This window comes from Zootoca vivipara, chromosome 1 (assembly GCF_963506605.1).
Source record: "Zootoca vivipara chromosome 1, rZooViv1.1, whole genome shotgun sequence".
Lineage (NCBI taxonomy): Eukaryota > Metazoa > Chordata > Lepidosauria > Squamata > Lacertidae > Zootoca > Zootoca vivipara.
The window spans coordinates 128,309,257-128,331,579 of NC_083276.1; the positions used below are offsets into that span (position 1 = coordinate 128,309,257).

Consider the following 22,323-nt stretch of genomic DNA (forward strand, 5'->3'; position numbering starts at 1 on the left):
CAACCCCTCTAGACGGTCCAGAAGGATGTTATGGTCGATGGTGTCAAAAGCCGCTGAGAGATTCAGCAGAACTAGGAAACAGCTCTCACCTTTGTCCCTAGCTCGCCGGAGATCATCGACCAGCACGACCAAGGCAGTTTCAGTCTGTAATTGATCTTAAAGCTGTATTCTTAGTTTTAGATTTTATGTTTTATGTGGAAATTGTTTTTCATTTGGTTGTGCAGTTTTTGATGTGTTTTATTTATTGCTTATGACTTTTGTTACATTGGTAATTATGTGAATCTTGTCATGTTGTAAGCCACCTTGAGCATTGTTTTAACTATGGAAAGGTGGCATATAAATAAAATGGTGATGATGATGTTTAAAATTATGGAACCTTAAAAAATGTGCCCCCAAAAGTTCTATTCAAGGCCTGCCATTTAAAGAGAAATGCACAAGCCCCCCCAAAGAGTAGAAGAATATTAATAAGTAAAATATAAAGTTTCACAATGTTCGATCATTTTACTGAGCCTGATTTGCTAGCTCACCGATACTTCAAGGCAGCTAACCTTGAGCTAGGTATCTCCAGGAAAAGGCAAGTGCAGTTCAACAAAGAGAGGTTAAGCCTGCATTTACCCTCTTTAATTTTAAGGAGGGAGCATTGTATTTTGTGAGGTTGCAGGTTAGGGTTAATAATTGAAGCTAAAGAGGCGACAGAGCCTACATACCAAGCTGCTGTTGCCACTGGGAAGACAGTGCAGAGTCTGCAAATATCTTGTGACCCCACCCTTGTAAATCAGCATGTTAATCATTATCATCATATTGACGATAAGATTCTCTGTAAGTCAACACAGGGGCTGTAATTTCAACCGTCCGTTCACAATCTGAATTATTTCCGTGAAGTTAGCTTTTATTAGGAAAGGGCTATCTTGGAAATACTGGTTGGCTTGTTAACTTCTTTTGACATTCTGGGACCTTCAGATTTGAAAACATGTGTGATTTGCTTCCTAAGTAATGCACCATGTTCTGCTACGGGGCGTTAAGCAGCCACAGCATTGGCGTTTTGCTAAGTCTAGGAAAAAGGAGAAGCCTACCACACTTTTTCCAGACTGGAACTGGAAATAGCGCTTGTAGGTGACAGAATAGTGTGGTGTATATAGAATTTAGCAAAAGAGGAAACAGAAGGATAGCCAAAGACCGTAGAGGACTCTCCTCCAGCTGCAAGCAGTGTCAAGAGTGAAAACATCAAGACACAAAGGTTTAGTTTTAAAAACACCACCAATGTTTCGAGCTATTTCTTCATCCACCACTTTTACAGCATAGTGGTGTAATTTTCTATATCCATTTCAACTGGGGTTTAGGCCTGGTTTTGGCACAGCAACTGCTTTGGTCACTCTGTATGACCTGTATCAGGAGAGAAACAGAGGGTATGTTGTCCCTGTTCTCCTTGAACCTCTCAGCGGTTTTGGATAACACGGTATCCTTCTGCAATGCGTCATACAACTGCAACGTGCTATATGTACAGCTGCCTTTGAAGACAGTTCAGAAATTTCTGCTAGTGCAGAATTGGGTGGCACGGTTTCTCCCTGGGGCGAGATGGCCTGAGCATATTACACTGATCCTGGCCTGAATCTGAATGCACTGGCTACCAATTAGTCTCCAGGCCCATCAGGACTGCAATACCTCAAGGACCGCCTCTCTTCATATGAACCTACCTGGACCCTAAGATCATCCTCTGAGGCTGTGTGCCTCCTCCACGAGAGGTCTGGAAGGTGACAACACCTGTTGCTCTCCACTTGTGGGGTGCTCTCCCCAGGGAGGTTTGGCTGGTGCCTTCATTATACTTCTTTAGGTGCCAGGCTAAAACGTTCCCTCTTGAGTGACATCCTATGCCCTTTTAATTGTGTTGTGGGAGGGGGGATTATTGGTTTGTTGTTGGCCTTATTTTTACTATGTATTTTGTGATTTTCATGTTGTGATTTTATCTTGTGAACTGCCTGGGGATCTGCAGATGAAGAGCAGCATGCAAATTCAATAGATAGATAGATAGATAGATAGATAGATAGATAGATAGATAGATAGATAGATAGAAGGAAAGATAGATAGATAGAGATGATAGACAAAATGTTGGGCCTGGATATGGGAAGTTCACCTTCAGTTTTCCACCTGAACCACGGCACTGGTTGGAGCAAGTGACTATATAGCACTCTCACTTACTGCACAAAAGAAGTGTTGCAAGGATAAAACGAGATAAGGGAATGTATGGCACCTAGCTCGCTCCTCTGAGCTAAACCAACCATAGCTTAAAATATTACGCAAACTGCCAGGCCTCTCACAATTGTGCATTAGAGCAAAGACCTGATTACGCAAGATTGCTTTTCTGGGCTTGTTGCCTTCTCAACAATATTTAGTTTACAGTCTTAAAAGGATTAAAGCTACACCAAATGCCAATTAAGGACTGGCCCACCTCGTGGCAGCGCTTTCCTCCTATCTGGCTGGAGGGGAGCCGCACCCTTAGCAGAGGCCTTGGATGAAAAGAAAGCAGGGATCAGTAGCACCCGGGCTCACTTCCTTGACTCTGCTGCCTGCTGCTCTGGTGGTTTCCTCCCCACTCCGCAAGGTGCTGCTCCTAGGCCAGAGGCAAGACACCTGGAGCCTGTAGAGCAGAGGTAGCCAATGCAGAGCCCTGCAGAAGCTGCTGAACTACAGTTCCCAGCATCCCTAACCTTTGGCTAAGCTGGTCGGGGCTGATGGGAGTTAAGAGTTCAACATCATCTGGAAGTCATAATGTTGGCTACCTCTGCTGTAGAGGCAGCAGCTGTGCCCACATCACATTGTAAGCCTACGTAGGAAAATAAAGAAGCAATAGCGGGCAGGGTAAGTGTACATATAAGCAATTTAGTGGGACTGTGTAGCTGGACCAGCTGTTGTGCTCACCAGGCAGCATGACGAGAGAAATTGTTTTATTTCATTTATTTTTATTAAAGCCTGTGTGTGACTAACCACTGTTTCTTTGGTTAAAGATCAGACCCGCTGAGGCATTCTTATTTGCACCCACAGTGCTTTCCAAACCATGAAAAGAATAAATGGCATTACTAGTAGTTTGACAACTTTACCAGAATTATGTTCCTCCTGCTTCACACCTTCCCTTTTGTGCTACACTATTCTGTTCGTGGAGCACAGGAGCATTAAAGGCTATTATGGAGTGGATTTATCTTTGATTGTCCTATAATTACACTGCAACAACCACCACCTGGGGCAAAACACCTGTTCATTCAGCAGCTTTTAAAGCCACCTTGCATATCGCATTCACACAATTCCACTCGCACAAGGAAAAGCTAGTTTTCTTGGTGTTAAAATGGAACCAATGTGTGGCGTACAGCTAATACAAGGTTTGTTCAACACAGGTTCACCAGGTGCAAATGCATGGAAAGCAGCGTTACTATTACCTGGGAGTAAGCCCGATTCAACTCAATACTTACTCCTAAGTAAACACGGTTCATCATTTATTAGCAGTGCAATCCTGGACAAGCCTACTCAGAAGCTGGTTGCACTGAGTTAAATGGGCTTTCTTCAAGGTAAGCAGGTTTAGGGCTGCAACCTAAATTTATGTGCATTATGGAGCGCTAGCACCAGGCACCAGGCCTGTTGGCAGACCAACTCTGCATTATACAGGTGTCTGCAAACATGACATTAAAGGCTGGCCACAGTGCCTGGATACACTTCATTTCTAATAGAATCCATTCAAACTAATTTTCTTCCAGGGATATGCTTTCAAGAAGCATGAGGCATTTTGCTCAAGGTAAGCAGGTCTAGGGCTGATCAGTGCCTGGATGTGAGACTTCCTGGGAACCACTGATTTGGGTCCCATGGATGTTAGAAAAATAAATGTAAAAATTAAATCAAGAATGTCACACTTCCTGAATAAGGATCTGGCTAGGGCATCACTAAGGGCACCTAAAGATCTTCTTCTTCCAACCTTATCATGTCACCATTTTGACTGAAATTGCATGGGCTGTTTTCTCACTTAAGAAGAAAGGAAATTGAGGAGGGGGAAGGAGAGAGTGAGAGAGAGAGAGACTTTCTGGGCTGATAATAAGGATCCAGCCAGATTAAAAGCAGAATCCAATTTAACACACCTGAGCCACAACAGTAATTGAATTACATGATGAAAGGTTTGGGGTGCAGAAAAGGAAGGAAATAATGTAAATGTGTATCACCACAAAGAAATCTGTCAGAGTAGCAGTTAAATAAATGTGTGCAGTATGACTCTTGCAAGCCTCCACCCCCTTAATACCAACTACCCATCCCTCCCAAGGAAAGTTTGATAAACTACTGATCGCTTCTTGAAAGTCTGCTATCAATACTTGGTGCTAAACAGCTTGCAAGGCATTGGAGATTACGAAACTGGCAACTGGGCAGACTGACACCCCAGATTTAGGCCACTTGCTCTTCTGCAGTTTGATTATCTGAAGAACGAGGCACTTACAAAAAGCACCACAAATACCTCTGCTCTCTGGCTTTTCCCTTGAACCCGTTTGCTTGTTTCTATCTCACAACTCTGCCAGCAGACAAGTCACTTCCGTGATACAGACGCTCAACAGCATTTAATGATTATCCAGCACTTTATGTAATGCTTTTGGAACATTCAAAAATCAGTTCACACACATGGTCTCAGAAATCTTTACAACAGCAATGTAAGGTAGACTAGTATTTTAAATCTCTAATTTACAGGTTGTGTTCTGAGCCTGACAGAATCATGACCCATTTAACGTCATTTATGGAATTCATAGATTAAGTCAGATTTAAACTGGGGTCTTCTTGGCTCACAGATAACCCCTTAACCACTTATATCAGCTCTCATTCATGAGCTTCTAACAAAATGTAGGAGCTCCTTTGCCCTGTATCTTTACATCCATGTAGGCTTTATTCCAGTTAAGGACATAAAAGGTATCAGCTCATTTGCCATTAACTGCATTAATGGCAATAAATCATCATCATTGATATACCGGTTATAGATAAGCAACCTATGACTAAGGCATTTCTCTGAGTTACCATTTAGGAAGACTTCTTGGTCTGGAAAGGCTCACCAAGACATAGCTTGACAAAATCTGTATTTGCAGTATATATAAGGCTCAGCTTCTGGAAAAACTAAAGTCATTTACCTGCTGTAGGTCTGCCAGGGAATACAGGTGGATCTGCTGAAGAAGATACTCTCTGGGGAAAATTCTTGGCAAAAAAACAAGAATAAAAAGTGAGTATTTGTATAATTTTTAGAGTACAAAATCTCATACAGAAACTTCTTATAAGACAATATTAAAAACACTGAATTCTTCAACCTCCACAAGAAAAAAATGCTCTTTCACCATCATCCCAATTTTTTTACACAGTATTTAGAGAATCTGCATTACTTTCACTGACCATAGCATTTCCTGCAGACCTGCTATTTCCTTCTCACAAAGGAAGGTCTATCTTCTTTAAAACTGGTTGACACACAGTATGATCACAGGCCACAGTATGAAGACCGCAGAGGAAAAGCATGCCTCTACAGGTGGTTCCAGCAGCACCTTCCTAGAACCCGTCATTTCCATTTTATCCCAAAGTCTGGAGAAATACTGGCACAAAATTTGAACCATCTTAGAGATTGTTTGTTGTTTTCTTTAGTGCTGAATATTAAAGATTTTTACCCATTCACAAAATTCCACACAGCTTTAAACTAAAAACCAAATGACCTCATTTTAAATTTGGGGGTAACAGTGGCATCTTAACAGATCTGTAGTTTTGTATATGCCCACATGCAGGGCTTTTTTTCCAGCCGGGACTTGCCGGAACTCAGTTCCGGCCCCTCTCAGGTGGGCACCATTGCCCTTATAAGAGAACAAGGGAGGCATTCATGGTGAGTTCTGGCACCCCTTTTTCTAGAAAAACGGCACTGCGCCACATGTCTTCTGGTATTGCCTCCTTTTTCTCTGAATAGTTTCTTGACAAGACATGATTCTCTAACAACGTTAATAACGTTAAACTGACAAATATTAAATTTTGCTAGGGACATATGATTCACTTTATGATTGTAAACTGCTACTCAGAAATAAAAGTTCATCCTAGGTTTTTACCACTGCAAAAATAAGTACAATGTACTCCATTCTGAAGGAAATCAGCCCTGAGTGCTCACTGGAAGGACAGATCCTGAAGCTGAGGCTCCAATACTTTGGCCACCTCATGAGAAGAGAAGACTCCCTGGAAAAGACCCTGATGTTGGGAAAGATTGAGGGCACTAGGAGAAGGGGATGACAGAGGATGAGATGGCTGGACAGTGTTCTTGAAGCTACCAACATGAGTTAGACCAAACTGTGGGAGGCAGTGCAAGACAGGAGTGCCTGGCATGCTATGGTCCATGGGGTCACGAAGGGTCGGACACGACTAAATGACTAAACAACAACAACTTCTTGATGAAGAAAAACATTCCAGACCAGTATTCAAAAGTAGTTACCTATGTCTTAATCTATCAGTCATACCCAGGAAAGGAGAGTTGGAAATATTGTTCAAATATAACCAACACACAAACACACACACACAGAGAGAGGGGGGGGATGTTTTGGGCTAATATGCTATGAAAGCTGCTTCTCAAAGTAACATTGGCAGAGACATCAAAAGATATCCCACCTTTTTGGTTCCATAAGAAAGCACTCTATCAAGGATAAAGTGCAACAAACACATACTGGAAGCAACAAAGCACATGACCAGTAAGTGAGTAACCATGAGAAAAGCACACTTATTCCCATTGCCATGGAAACCGGGACAGGGAAGAAGCCTTAAAAATAAGGTCTGCCCAATTTTGTTGACTTTTTATTTTAAACAAAACTCCTAATACTGCAGAAACAGGTCTTGTTCATTTGCAATGGAAGGAAGCAGCAGAATAGCCAAAGCCTACTTCTGATGACAGCACTCAAAAGGCATTAAGAAGCTCTCCTCATCAAAATCAAAGAGAGCATAAGGCACTCAGTGGCACTAAGATCATGGGCCTAATGGATGCAACCAGTTGCATCCAGGGTCTGAGTGCTTTAAAGGCAACCTTATGAACATGTGCAAGGTCAGATGGAGGTCAATTCAGCCAGGACATCTAGTTCAGTGCAATATCTTATTTGAAGAAGCACTGACAAACATTGTCGTTTATTCACATTGAGAAATCAGTTTAGATCTTGGGGGGGGGACTGCATTGCAAATTAGCTTGGTTTAGAAGAAGAACTGGTACGCTTAAACAAATGCTTCTCCTCTGCTGCAACTTTGGCACAGGTTTTTGAAACGCTTTGAGAAATATAAAAAGAAGACTGAAACAAAGATCACCGCAGCAGGGAGCAAGCAGGTGGGCTGGGAGAGGTTGTGCCTCTGGGTTCCTTTGGGAGGAAGGGCAGGATATAAATTCAATTAATACATAACAATAATAATAAAAAGGTGCACATGGCCACGGCAATCCTTTACTCAGACATAAGCCCCACTGAGTTCAATACGATTTACTCACAGTGTGTATATAACTGCAGCCTAAAGGTGAAACGTCAGTGGAATGCAATATTCTCAGCAACAACAATGGAAGGCAACACCAATACATTAAGAACAACAATAAAAATGGTGCAAGCTGTTTCAATCATTCCAAGACTTCAGGCTCCTCTTCATCCTGGAGAGTAGTGACTAGTGGGGTGCCACAGGGTGTCTTGGGCCCAGTCTTATTCAACATCTTTATCAATGACTTGGATGATGGGCTTGAGGGCATCCTGAGCAAGTTTGCAGATGACACAAAATTGGGAGGGGTGGCTAATACCCCAGAGGACAGGATCACACTTCAAAATGACCTTAACTGATTAGAGAACTGGGCCGAAGCAAACAAGATGAATTTTAACAAGGAGAAATGTAAAGTACTACACTTGGGCAAAATAATAATAATATATAAATAAATGAAAATGAAAGGCATAAATACAGGATGAGTGACACCTGGCTTGAGAGCAGTACATGTCAAAAGGATCTAGGAGTCTTGGTAGACGACAAACTTGACATGAGTCAACAGTGTGATGCAGCAGCTAAAAAAGCCAATGCAATTCTGGGCTGCATCAATAGGAGTATAGCATCGAGATCAAGGGAAGTAATAGTACCACTGTATTCCGCTCTGGTCAGACCTCACCTGGAATACTGTGTCCAGTTCTGGGCACCACAGTTCAAGAAGGATACTGACAAGATGGAACGTGTCCAGAGGAGGGCCACCAAAATGGTCAAAGGCCTGGAAGCAATGCCTTATGAGGAACGACTTAGGGAGCTGGGTATGTTTAGCCTGGAGAAGAGAAAGTTAAGGGGTGATATGATAGCCATGTTCAAATATATAAAAGGATGTCATATAGAGGAGGGTGAAAGGTTGTTTTCTGCTGCTCCAGAGAAGCGGACACGGAGCAATGGATTCAAGCTACAAGAAAGATTCCACCTAAACATTAGAAAGAACTTCCTGACAGTAAGAGCTGTTCAACAGTGGAATTTGCTGCCAAGGAGTGTGGTGGAGTCTCCTTCTTTGGAGGTCTTTAAGCGGAGGCTTGACAGCCATCTGTCAGGAATGCTTTGATGGTGTTTCCTGCTTGGCAGGGGATTGGACTGGATGGCCCTTGTGGTCTCTTCCAACTCTATGACTCTATGATTCTACGACGCTGGTTTGTTTACTTAGGGCAGGTGTGGAGAACCTGAAGACCACATTACAGCTGTTGGAAAGGGGGGGTGCCCAAACCCACAACCACACAACCTTTAAACACACACAGTGCTTTTCCCTTCTCAGAAGGAGGTTTGGTGATGGGAATATATAGTCTTAATTCCAGACACATCCCATCACAATCTGTCAACTGGTGTGGACAAAAAATAGTTCAATCAAACAAAAAGAAATAAATAAAAGCATCATGATTGCATGGAATGTGCATTGCAGTTCTGCAAGCAACCAAAATGGGAAAAGAAGGAGGCTTGCGTCTGGAAGCAACCTGAACCTTACTTTTAAGATGGAATGGTGGGAATTTCTTTTTTTAAAAAAGGAGGAAAAGGTGAAGCCTCTTCTGGGTGAACTACTTAAGAAGTGACAGAAATAGAAACGTAGGCTTTTGCCTGTTGGTTCAGGGAGGGATTGGAAACATTACATCTAAGTAAGGAACTTGGGCACCGTGGGCAGTTTATCAGACGTTTCCATTTCTTTTTCACTGGCAATTAGTTTGAAGCATAACAATTGTGCAAGATAGAACCAGACATTTCATCCATCCTCGGCTCTCAGCCTTATCAGGGATGTATCTGCACAAACTAAAGGTTATCTGTGACTTTTTGACTGTAAACAGTACCAAAGATAAGGCTTTGTTTTCTGCATTTAGGGTGAAGTTGCAGGGTTTATAGCTATGTCCCTTTTATAGCTATGTCCCTTTGTTAACAATAAATACTGTCCAAAGGCATTTAAGAGATGATTTGTCATCAGCTCAGAGTAATTTTTCTGCACTGAATTAAGCACCCTGACAGCTAGGCTAAAACAACTGCAAACAGACCTGCCTAAGACCTATGCGAAAAGCCAAAGTACAAATGTGATAAGCACAGAGTAAATTCTGAAGTTCATAGTCTGCAGCTCAATGAAATCAAGGCAGGTGGGCATAAACCAAGCAATTGTTCTTATGAGGATATATAAGAAAAAGATTCAAGTACAGTCACACCTTGGTTCTCAAATGTAATCCGTTCTGGAAGTCCGTTCGACTCCCGAAACTATTTGAAAACCAAGGCGCAGCTTCCGATTGGCTGCAGGAGCTTCTTGCACTCAAGTGGAAGCCGTGTAGGACGTTCGGCTTCCAAAAAACGTTCGAAAACTGGAACTCTTGCTTCCAGGTTTTCGGTGTTCAGGAGGCAAAATGTACGAGTACCAAGGTGTTCAAGAACCAAGGTATGCACAAAAACAGTTTGGTCAAGTGCCACTCTCTTTCGGGAACAAATAGCGCTGTTCTTGATCTACCCACTTTTAGAAGTTTATATCTATAGTAGATTTAAGCCCAGATCTTTTAAAAAATCTGACTGTTCAGTCCTAAAGACTGGATTGTCCTGCAGCAGTGCAAACTCTGATTTTGTTTCAATGTCAGACAACTAAAACAGAGCTTCCCAGCTGCTTCCCCCGCCCCCTTGCGAGACAAACAACTTTAGAGTGAAAAAGAAGCACCAGGCTGTGCCGATGAATTGCATCCTAAGATGACCAAAAGGCTCTAAGATGTGGCTGCTGAAAGCCCCTTCTCCACCTTTTCTGTGTAGCTTACTTGTTCTTGCTTTTTTAAAAAAAGATTATTTCATTAAACATTCTGGCAAAAAAAGCAAATAATCTAAAGAAGAGCTGTGCACAAAAATGAAATTTCAATGTCAACAAAGTGAATCCAGAATGGCTTTCCCCAGCCACTCTGGGCAGCTTCCAACAAACTACAGTATAAGAACACAATAAAACAACAAACAACAACATTAAAAACTTCCCTTCAGAAGTCTCCAAGACACCACTACCAAGAAGGCCTTCTGCTTGGTTCCCTGGATCCCCACTTTTCGCAGTGATGAAGGCCCTTAGAGCTATAAGTGAAGGTGAAGTAGAAACCTATGCATACTAGTAAGATTTATACTGAGCTGGTTTATTTTGTTCTAGGGCTCCATCATTTATTTATTTTAATTTTTTTATACCGTAGTATTGTTTTAAATTTTGAATATTTGCAATTCAGAACATAATTGGTTGTTCAGAAACATCTATTAGTGATCTTGTTTCTTTATATTGAAAAATGAAGTGCTGGGCAGAAAGTATTTAAAAGGCTAACCTTTCATCTACTTTGCCACAGAGGCAGTTGCTGTTTCTGCAGGTGTACTTTAAAAGATTGCTGCAAGCTTTTCCTAAAGTGATAAATATATGCTGGACACAGGTAGAGCCAATTTTTCAAACGCTTCTGCAAGTGATAACAATTTTGAACCTCAGTGGGATTTTTTTTTAAAAAAAGGCAATCTCTTATAACAGAAAAAGAGCATTTGTCATTTTCTAATGTCCAGTGTTTTCTAATCTCTCTTCTAAAATATGATCAATGCCATTATCTCCTTTGTCATGCAGCAATTTTAGTAGGTTTCTTGTAAGAAATTCTACATGCCATTTAAAGCTGGTTTTTGGAAAGCTGTGTTACGCCAGTCCTGCAACAAATATAGCATTTCTAGAGTCTCGTGAGTTTAATGTCACCTATTCTTTCAAAATCTGCAGTTTTGGAAATCTGGGGTGACAGATTTCTAGGAGCTGCTCCTGTGGAGAATATGAACTTGAAAATACCTTATGCAAATTTTCAACATGGACAGACCTGCAAGTTTGTGAAACCCCAGATTCCAAGTGATCAGTTCAGTGGTCTGTGTAGGAAAGCCAGCCAGCTTGCCTATATATGGTGCTTGTGTCGCATAAAATAAAATTCACCTATGACGTTATTACCAATCCATGTAACATGTTTGTGCATGCATGCAGGGCACGAAATACTTGTGACTGGAATGTTGTTGTGTGGGGAAAGTCCTGTGCATGAGATGGAGAGACTTGAAGGCCAAAGATGGTTTGGGAGGACCTGGCAAATTGCTCTAGCTGAGAAACCAACTCACCATAGCAAATCAATTACATGCATACATAATTTTATCTGTATCCGCCTTTCCACAGTACAAACCTTGCTCAATGTGGCTTTCAGCATTCCACATAGCAAAAGTAGTGATAAACAATAAAAACATAAATATCTTCTTCTTCTTCTTCTATTAAAAGCAAATACCACTTCAGCCTCACGTTCCTTATTTTGGCCAGATACTCATACTTGATTTGTGGTATTAATTGTGTTGTAATGCCCCATCTTTCACCATCTATCTCCCTCTTAAGCATTGTTCATTAACACAAATCTTGGTTGGTTGGTGGTTGTTTTTCTGTTTATTACAACTTTTGCAATGAAAAGGGAATCTTAAATATGAACTCTTTTGGAGCTACTACAAGAGAGACCACTTCTGGTGGTAGCTCCAAGTTGCCAAGGAGAATCACATAGCTCTGCTGTTACTGCTAGCTAACACGTCCACTTTACTCCTACTGAGGCCAGCGCAATGTTGTGCCACTTTTCCTGGAGGAACTATTGAGAGAAAAGGCCCACTGAGGGCCAAAGGGCCCCCAGAAATGGTACAATGCTTCCAGATAGCTCTGTTGTAAAAGCTAAGCAAGAAACCACCAGTCCATCAGAGCTGACAAGCGCCATGGTCTCTCTAGGGTCAGATGTTACTCACTGTGACAATGCAGAAGGACTCACTCAAACTCAAGCTATCCTCTATGCTCTCTCTCTCTCTTTGCAAAGCACTTCTGTTTGTCAGAAATGGCTTCTGCACTGTAATAATCTTAGCCTTTATTTAAATAGCCGATGCAACAAGCACCCGGGAATCATCAAGAAAAGTGATTTATCAGCACCGTAAATACTTCTTTGCTCAAAGGGAACACAGAGAACTCCAAGACTTCTTTGCGTTGTCCCAACATGTTAGGCTATAGTTGCATCAGAAAGAAACTGCAACTCCAACACACAGATTTGGCAGCCATTTCCCCACACTTTCTTTTGTGAGCTGCCCTGGGATCTTTGGATGAAGGGTGGTATACAAATCAAATCAAATAAAAAATATAAATATAAATATAATAATAATAGTAATAGTAATAATAATAATAATAATTTTGAGAAATACCCTTGTGCGTTTTAACACACAAGCATGGATAGTGAGAAGAAAAACAGGAGCAGACTCTTCTCTTTCCCTCAGAAGAAAGGCTATCCATGCTGTAAAAGCAACAGGGTGCCATCGTGATTAATCAGTCCACTCTTAGTTCTCTCTGGACAGCCCTATTAACAGTTTTGTTTCAGCTTGTTTATACCATACTGACAGGACTTCAAGATTGTGTTCTCAGAGCTGCTGGTTTTTCACATAACTGAAATAAAGAATAAGTGGGAACGGGGTGGGTAATAATTTAACCATGAAAAAACAAACTCCTAGATTACCTCACGTTATGTAGAAATGGCGATTGTATTACAATAAGGGCTACAAAATAGGAAATAACATGGTGGATAATCACTGGCAAGGTTTTCGTTTGCAGAACAAGAAATTGGGAAGTGTGAAAAAATCTTCCACACACACACACAAAAAACCCCATACGCAATAATGAGGTTAAACCCCCCCCACACACACACACAGAGTGAGGCCTGCACCATGAACAAAAAGATGGAGAAAGGGAAAAGGGTTCATCCTCATGATGAGAGTTGTTACAAGGTTTGAGGACATGACAGATTGTGTTCAGAGAATTGTAGCTACCAACATGGTTTTATAGTCCAAGGTTAATCCAAGCTGACCTGACCACAAGATAAAATTAAGCTATGTTCTATGTATCTGAAGAAGTGTGCATGCACATGAAAGCTCATACCAATGACAAACTTAGTTGGTCTCTAAGGTACTACTGGAAGGAATTTTTTTATTTTGTTTCGACTATGGCAGACCAACACGGCTACCTACCTGTAACTAAGCTATGTTCTGTTACCCAAACATCTTTTAATTTAGCCCATTTGAAACCTTTTAAAATATTTTTTTTCTTCCCGCTGATTTTATTGGCAGCATCATTCCATGTGCCTACCACATCTTACCCCAACGGGCTATGCTGCAATGCTACTTTTCCCCAACGTTGATAACAATTTGATATTTTTAGTTCTTGGAAACCTATGAAAACCACATCCCAACTTTACCCTCCCTGCCTCCAGCACTATGTCCACGCGACTGCTTCTTCCTCCGTCTCTAATCCTCCTTTGTTTGGGTGCTTTGTAGCTCCCAGCGGTTCTTATTTTCTCAGGTTTGCTTTTGTTCCTGTGCTCTTCTGAATGCCTCTTCACAGCTTCTCCTGGCCCCTTTTCCATCACCTTTTTCCATCAGCTCTGGCTCTTCATCCTCAGCCAGCATCCTCACCTTCCCCTCTTTGCCCCATGTCTCTGGGCCCTGTTGCTTTTCTCTCTTTGTTTCCTTTGATCTCTTTTCTCCGACTCTCTTCATTGACTTGGTTCAGCCCTCCCTGCCTCTTTATTTTAATCAGAACATTCTTCTTTTTTTTGCTTTGGTGTTAATCAAAAGCAGTAATTTCTTTCTCCGACACCTTTTTCTGAACTGCACCCTCCATAAGCCATCCTGCCTTCATACTAATTGAAGGAGGCACTATTACCAGTATTACAAATGAAGGATAGGGGGGGGGAAAGCAGAAGATAATGTTTCTTGTGGATGTGTGTGTAAGGGCAAGGCAATAATTTGTAAAGCATTACATGTGCCCTCCTTACAAAGTTGCAGGTCTTTTATTTAAAAGAAAGAAAAAGCTTCATTCAGTCCCCGCAACACACACTTAAAAGAGGAATGTGGTTACCAGCATCTCCCACCTCGCTGACACTGACGACTTCCCTTAGCAGTTCTTGACATTTTGAACCAAGGCACTGACACAGGTTATCTCCTGAATGGCAAAGATCACTTCCCTTTCATTACTGGCAAAACAAGCAGGTGTCAATTGTCTTTCTTCCCCTACCCTGCAACAGGGCACAATTTAGGGAGGATAGCAGGGAATCATTTATTTATATGAAAGAAAATCCACATTATTGTGTTCTCCCCCAAAAAAACATTCTGGCACACCACAGTGTGACCAAGAGACAGAACCAAGGTACAGAGTTCCAGTTTTTGGCTTCCTTGGTTCTTAATTATTTCCAGTGAACTCCACAAGACAAAAGAAACAAATAGTTTCTGGGTTTGTTGCGTGGATACAAGTCTGAGCTTCCCTCCTTCTTAGGCCTTGTAAGCCATGTTCAATTCAGAGGAGGGCACCATTTCAACAGCAGGCCTTACCCTGTTCCTTGCTCTGCCTGAGGCACTGACCTCAGTGATGGATGGGGGAGGAAAAGTTGGGCAGTAGGCGACTCCAAACCACAGGACTTTAAGTGCAGTTCCCCTGGGATGCTAAGAGCTATTGCTGGATCGCCCAGTGGCAATTATATTTCAGACTCATCATTGAAATGCCTCTGTAAATGCACAGACCCCAGCTGAGTGGGAACGCTTCCAGCAGTAGCAGAACTGGTCAAAATAACAGCCATGTTAATGTGTTCAAAGTGTGGCGTTTTGGTGCAGCACAGTGTCAGAGCACATGCTCTGCATGAAGGCATTGCCAGGCTCAATCCCAGGCATCTAGAGTTGCAAAGGATCTCATGTAGCAGGCAAGGGAAAGACTGTGATCTTGGAGAATTACCGCAAGGTCAGAATACACCATGTGAGACTAGTTGGATTAATGATCTGACACAGCGAGTCAGTTCCATATGCCTTGTATGCATGTAACTTGTTCCAAAGTCTGCATCTTCTATTGCTCTCTAATTGGCATGCAATGACTGCTAAATTTACATCTGCTGCACAGAAAACCATTCCTCCTGTTGGGCTGTCAGTTTGCGGAGCCTCTCTCTTCCCAATATCCTTAAGAGAAGCGCTGGTGAATCAGAGATATTTTAAGGCCGTGGACCATCTAGTTGCACTGGAAGTATCCAGTTACAACGGATAGGCAGACACAACGGGCAGCACTTTAATTGCTAGGTCATGGGAACCAAGAAGAGGAAGTGAGAGACAGACAAACAGGGGAAGGGAGCCCCGAGGAAGCTTGTTTTTGCCTGATACCCCTTCTTCCTACCTCCTTCGCAGGTCTTCGGCCACTGCTGCTCTGCAGCTGAACAAATAGGCTCGGAGGGATTTCAGCTGCTGTCTCAGACGGACCACCGTTGTCAGTGGCTCAACATGTCTATACAGCATCGGGTTTTCCTGCTGGATGTCAATCAGGGGCTCTTCATACACATATTCCAGGAACTCTTTGGCTTGCTTTGATACCTAGAAAAGGGGTGGGGGTGGGGAAATCCATTAAGCTTAGCTCAGCCTCTATTAAAACCTCTAAATGCTCACAGGCAATCAATACTATCTCCTCAGGGGTGTTAGACTAGTTATGCTAAAGTGTTCTGATGTTGTAACACAACCTAATTTACCCAAATGGCTCAAGGGACATCTTTATGCATCTGTATTACTGGGCGCTTGGATTGCACTCGGAAGGCTAGCTGGATGCTTGAAATGCTATTCAATATACCGTTATGAAGACACAGATGCTATGGGGGTGGAAGCAACTGAATTCAGATATTCAGCTAACCTAGATTCAATTACTGCAAGCTTCTACAGAACATACTGGACAAACACACACACACGAGAGAGACATTGACTTTAATGAACAGCAGATTCTGCAGAACCTAATCTACCCTCACTGGCAAAGCCTGGATAAAGTACAGTATATGCTTGATCAAAGTTCTCTCATTACCAGAACTGTATACTGTTCTTGCACTAGAAAGGCATTTGGGCTGGAGAGTTGTTTTAATTCAGCTCATGTCTTCCCTCTGATACTAGTATCTGCCCACAAATGTTTCTATGTGAATGTAAAATAAGAGACTCCTATACGGTAGGTTTTGAGGCATTCCACCCTTGAAACTAACCAGACAGCTGAGGAAGGATATTACTTTTATTACCACCCTGCCCACTCTCCAACGTCAGCTCAGATACCTTTTCTTATTTTACTCAAACTCATCACAATCCAGCAAGAAATGCTACTGTTATTTAATAGGATGAAGTACTGAAAGGCCATTCACCTTATTAAGACATTCAATGGCTTCACATAGAGCATTTCGTTGGGTACAGATGTGCGGAAGTAGTAATACCTAAACCAACAGGAATCACTACTTGGTAGCAACTTGTATGTGTGGCAGGTTAAAAAAACAACAACCAATGGAGCACTGTGCTTATGTGAATTGCCACTAGGACACGATACCTGCAGTGCTGGCTCTGGGATTTTGGGGACCTCAAGAGGATCTTCTAACATGGGAAAGACAAGTCAGATACTCTGTGTAAAGTGGAAAGGGAAGCTGTGGTAGTCTAGTGGGCCTCTGCTGGATTTAGGATTTGGGCAAATGCCCAACCTCACAGTCTGGAGCTAGTGAAACCAGTCTGGTATGCATATCCATGCCCGATCAGATATGTGGAAAGTGTTGGTACATCTGAACCAGGCCAAAGGTCATAGCCTGCTGAAGTTATACCATGAATTTCATGACCAAGTTGGAAATTGAATTCAATTCTCCAAAGTCAACAATTTTGCTGGGCCCTGGAAAGCCATAATTGCAGTGCTCATAGTAAAAGCAGGATGACTTTCACTCCGCAAGCCCCCTGGAAGCTGTCTGGATCTATTGAACAACTTTATTCTGAATCGGATTGGCTCTCCGGCGGCAGAACAAAAAGGGGAAGATATAAGAGTAACAAAGAAATAATAGGGGAAGCAACAGAAAAGGGATACTCAAGTGTTTCGTTCAGAGCTTTCCAAGCTTTTCATGTCAGTGACACGCTTTTTAGACATGCATCATTTCGTGACACAGTAATTCACTTTTACTAGCAAACTGCAGGTTAAACGAACCCCTTTCCAGGCCTGGGAGGAGTGTGGGGAGCATACGTGTGACACACCTATATACTGCAGTCACGACACACAATTTGGAAAGCTCTGGTTTAGATGTTATATAAGTCTTATGGGCACCCAAAAAGACTGTTCCAAAGTCATCCAAAACTACAAACTCCACTAAACGCCTGTTGCTTACTTATACACAGCTGTACATTTTAAGACACAGGTGGGACTGTAAAATGAATTAAAAGAGCATGGCTTTCCAGATGTTCAACATGCTGCATGGAAACAGTCATTTGTCAGCTGCTACAATTAAACAGCAAAACGAGCCCATTTTTTCCTCAGTGCTTAGAACAAAGTAACAAAACAAAAACCCGTAATATACCCTAATCTTCCTGCACACAGTTGCGTTCACAGAAATTCCATTCAAAGGAGTGAGATTTACAGCAACTATGCATAGGACCATAAGCCAGAAAGTAATAGTGTTGGTTTAAAAGGGAAAACAGAACATGCCTCTGTTTTTACTGAATTTGAAGTACTCAGGTTTTTCCTCTTTGTTCTCTACTTGGTCAACACCACACTTGGTCCACACTCTGGATATGGTGGGTTTTATGCAGCATGTGACTATGGGGTACAAGCCTGAAGATCCTCTCTGAAGACACGAAATGGAATAGATTGATCTTCAGGACCCTTTCAGCTTCATGATATAATTTTTAAAAATAACTGCAACACTTTTCAGATATTTGCTACAAGTACTGAAATGAACAGTGCTCAAATTAATGAAATATAATTATCCTAAGAATGAAAACAAGCTTTCCCAACACATTTTTAGGGGCAAAGTACAGTGGTACCTCGGGTTGTGGACCCAACCTGTTCCAGGGTGCCGTTCACACCCCGAAAAGTCAGCAACCCGAGCGGCGATAGAGCGCATGCCCGAAAGCACGATAAGAGTGCTTCTGCACATGCGCAAAGAACGCTTCTGCGCATACGTGTGCAGTGGAACCCGGAAGTAAACACTTCCAGGTCCGCCGTGTTCGCAACCCGGAAAAACACAACCCGCAGCGGATGCAACCCAAGGTATGACTGTATGACCACGAGAGATTCTCCCTCATTGTTCATTTCTGTATCATTTTTTTGGGCAGGGCAGAGGAGTGAGGATGGAAGCTAGATGCACAGAACTGAAGAACTGTTACGTTTTCTCCAAAGTTTAGGATGCACACCGTTTTAGTTGGACTTTGTCTCAAAATTATACATTTTGGCTTATGGACTACCTGCCCGGTCACTATGGGGCATGCTACAATTAATTCAGAAAGGAGAGGAGGCAGACAGTAGAGAAGAATTGTTTATTTTCCCTTGCTATCCTCCTGCACTTAATTTGTGCTCTATCAGAAACTCAGCTTTGATCCAGGAGTAGGTACAGTGCACAGCTTGAAAAATGATATTTTGAAACTATGATAACCCAAACTCACATGCTTGGGATGTTGTCAGACCTTGTTCACCATGAGCTTCAGGGACAGCAAACGACAAGGAATACCAAGCAAAGTCAATTCTATATACACTACAGTCAGGTGTGTCTCGTAAATTCTCAGACCAGCAAGTAAATTTGGCCTGAAATTTGGCCTACAGGGGTCAGGGAATATCACCTGACTCATTCTGGCCAATTGTGTCTAAGGGTCCAGCACTGGGGTAGCATGAAAATCATGCAAGGAACATGAGGCGACATGAAAATTCCCCTAGTAGCATTATTCACACAATCCATGTCTCCAAGGATGGAACATGAAAACAACCCATATTTCAATTATATTATTCCGTTTTTTTAAAAATCAGTACTTAAATAAAGTGGAGACTCTTTAACACAGCTCTTTTCCTGTCTGCTCAAGGTGCTCGACACGCAGTTCCTTTTCCATGTTATTGTACAAATCTATGAAAAGGCCAAAATGCGCCATGAAGAAACTGTATTCCTTTGGGCAGAAATCCCTGATTAATAGCAAGAACCGAGCCCAACTATAAACATGTTGAATAATAATTTAATCATAAAGTACTGGCAAAAAGCTTACATATGACTTCAATGGCACATTCTGAAATACAGGTGGGGCTATAAAACAAATGTAATGTTATGGTTCTCCAGATGGCTAGGATCAATAAGCTGCAATAAATGCCCCATCTATTTGTCAGCTGCTACTCTTATTTTTTAAAGTAAACAAGAAAGAAAGTGGTCAAGAGTCAGCCCCATCAGACACAATAAACTTGCAAAGACAAATCTGAAAATTACAGGATCCTTCTAAAGGGGGGGGGGGAGTGAGAGAACCTTTGCAGACATTGTTGATTTGCACTGATCTGTTACACAAATAATACAAAAAAATTGGAAGCAATAATTTAAAGATTAATAACACTTGTATGTTGTTATATAATGGTTTGCCAATGGTGCTGTACACCATGAAATGAAATGCACACACACACATACATAAACATACAGAATATAAGCGTTGGTATTGCTTTAAAAAGAAAGGGGCTTTTATCCACATGTTGCAGCTATGTGAAAGAACAAGAAAATTGTGGAAAATATAGTATTACAAATATTATAAATGAAATATGTAAAATTAAAAACAGAATTGAAGCTCTGCTTGCTGCATTTTGCATCTTGCAGTATTCAAATGCCAGTTCTGTATACAACAGGTGCAGCCAATATGACATTTGTTAAATTTTGGAAATGTTAAAAAGACAGAGAAATAGCAGAGAGAGGGTAAAGGCTTGGGAAGTATTATCTCTAGTTAAATGAGCAGGTTAGCAAAAGGAAGATACAAATTATTTTGTGAAACCTGCACAGTCCTCTTGTGATATTGTATTTATGCCATTGTGATAATAATATTTTAATATTTTGTTGGAGGCTGCCCAGAGTGGGCGGGGTATAAATTTATTATTATTATTATTATTATTATTATTATTATTATTATTATTATTAAAATCTTTTAAATCTAACATAAATATGCTGCTCTATAAATGATTTTACAAATTAATTAACTGTGCTATTCAGTGAGGATTATGATTATTGCACTAGAAAAAAAGATTACTGAATGTGAATTACTGTCTGAAAGTGAATTTTTATGTTCCATGCAGAGTATTTACGTTGTAACTGTATTTAGGTTTTGCATGTACAAAAAACATGCAACGTAACATTCATTAACAAGCACACTCAGGTCTCCAATGTTTACATTTGGTGGGAGCATTACATTTGGGTCAGCATCACTGACCCAATAGCTGATGTACTTTAGCGCAACAAGTCTCTCCCAAAGCTGGCATGAGATCCAGGCGGACAAAGATCCTCTGCTGATGTATGATAAAGAGAAAACAGATGGCTTCTAACGCTTCTCGTTCAGCTTGGCCCACAGCCAGCCTAACACTATGGCTTGGTTCCCCCCCCCCCAATAGAGCACCGTGCCAAATGTGTTCATACCAGTTCTCAATCAAAAAGTCTGAAGTGGTCTCCCAGTCTCAGCCACAGTCGTCCTCGCAGCAACCAAAAGAAAAATTGTGAGGTCTCTGTGAGCCAAGCTGAGGCCCGAGAAGAGAGAGAGCAAGACCAGAGACAGTGGCACAGACTGATGGGTGATCCTGGAATCTCTATCTATCTATCTATCTATCTATCTATCTATCTATCTATCTATCTATCCATCCATCCATCCATCCATCCATCCATCCATCAGTATCTATCTATTTCGAGCATTTGTAGCCCACTCTTCAGCCAAAAAGGTTCCCAGAGCGGCTTACAAGAAATCAAAACAAGATACTCCATACCTGCATACTTATATTCTAATAAATAAACTTTGGCTCTATCCGTTCTTTTCTTGATGAAAGGGCAAATTTTAAGACCACAAAGCTAGTTTGCCTTGCTATACAAGAGTCATCTGTGTTAAAATGGAATAAAGTAGTCTTTTGTATTTGGATATGGAATTACATTTGTTAATCTTAATGGGATAAAATACTTGAAATGTGATTGCATAATTTTTAATATATATATTAAGGGGTATATGCAACATTATTAATAAACCCAGTCACAAAACAAGGCAAGTTAGCAGCTGTCAGTTATGATGAGGAACTTTTGTGTACATGTTTGTACATCTATATACAGCCATACCTTGGATCCTGAACGCCCTGGAACTTGGACGTTTTGGCTCCCCAACGCTGCAAACCCGAAAGTGATTGTTCTGGTTTGCAAACATTCTTTTGGAAGACAAACCGTCTGACGGGGCTCCCACGGCTTCTGATTGGCAACATTCAAAATGTTGGTGCTGACCTTTAAAGCCCTAAACGGCCTCGGCACAATATACCTGAAGGAGTGGCTCCACCCCCATCGTTCAGCCCAGACACTGAGGTCCAGCTCCGAGGGCCTTCTGGCAGTTCCCTCGCTGCGAGAAGTGAAGTTACAGGGAACCAGGCAGAGGGCCTTCTTGGTGGTGGCACCTGCCCTGTGGAACGCCCTCCCATCAGATGTCAAGGAAATAAACAACTATCTGACTTTTAGAAGACATAATTATGGGGTACTAGCCTGCCTAAATAGTTAGACATAACAACTGTCTTTGATAAATATATACCTGCAGAGCAATTGTGAATGTGCTGCATGTATAGATGAAATTAATAAATCACTTCTTTTGAACACTGGTACTATTGCCTTGACCTCTGTGCTTTCCTCCTCTGATTCCATGACGGATCATAGCATTATACACTTTTTCTAAGATTTCCCCCATCCAGTTAAGACAGCAAAACAGTGCGAAAATACACACACACACCCGTTGCCCTGAAGCTAG

At 41.7% G+C, this 22,323-nt stretch overlaps 1 protein-coding gene across 2 annotated transcripts in view; it reads right to left on the reverse strand.

Moving 5' to 3' along the window:
• Positions 1-22,323, reverse strand: part of PLEKHM3 (pleckstrin homology domain containing M3) — a 76,047-nt gene that overhangs the window by 23,387 nt on the left and 30,337 nt on the right. For both annotated transcript variants that reach the window (XM_035138301.2, XM_035138292.2), the window contains 2 exons: positions 15,728-15,921; positions 5,145-5,208 (listed from right to left, as the gene is read on the reverse strand). In XM_035138301.2, the coding sequence (XP_034994192.1) occupies positions 5,145-5,208; positions 15,728-15,921 (258 nt within the window). The remainder of the gene's footprint in view (positions 1-5,144; positions 5,209-15,727; positions 15,922-22,323) is intronic.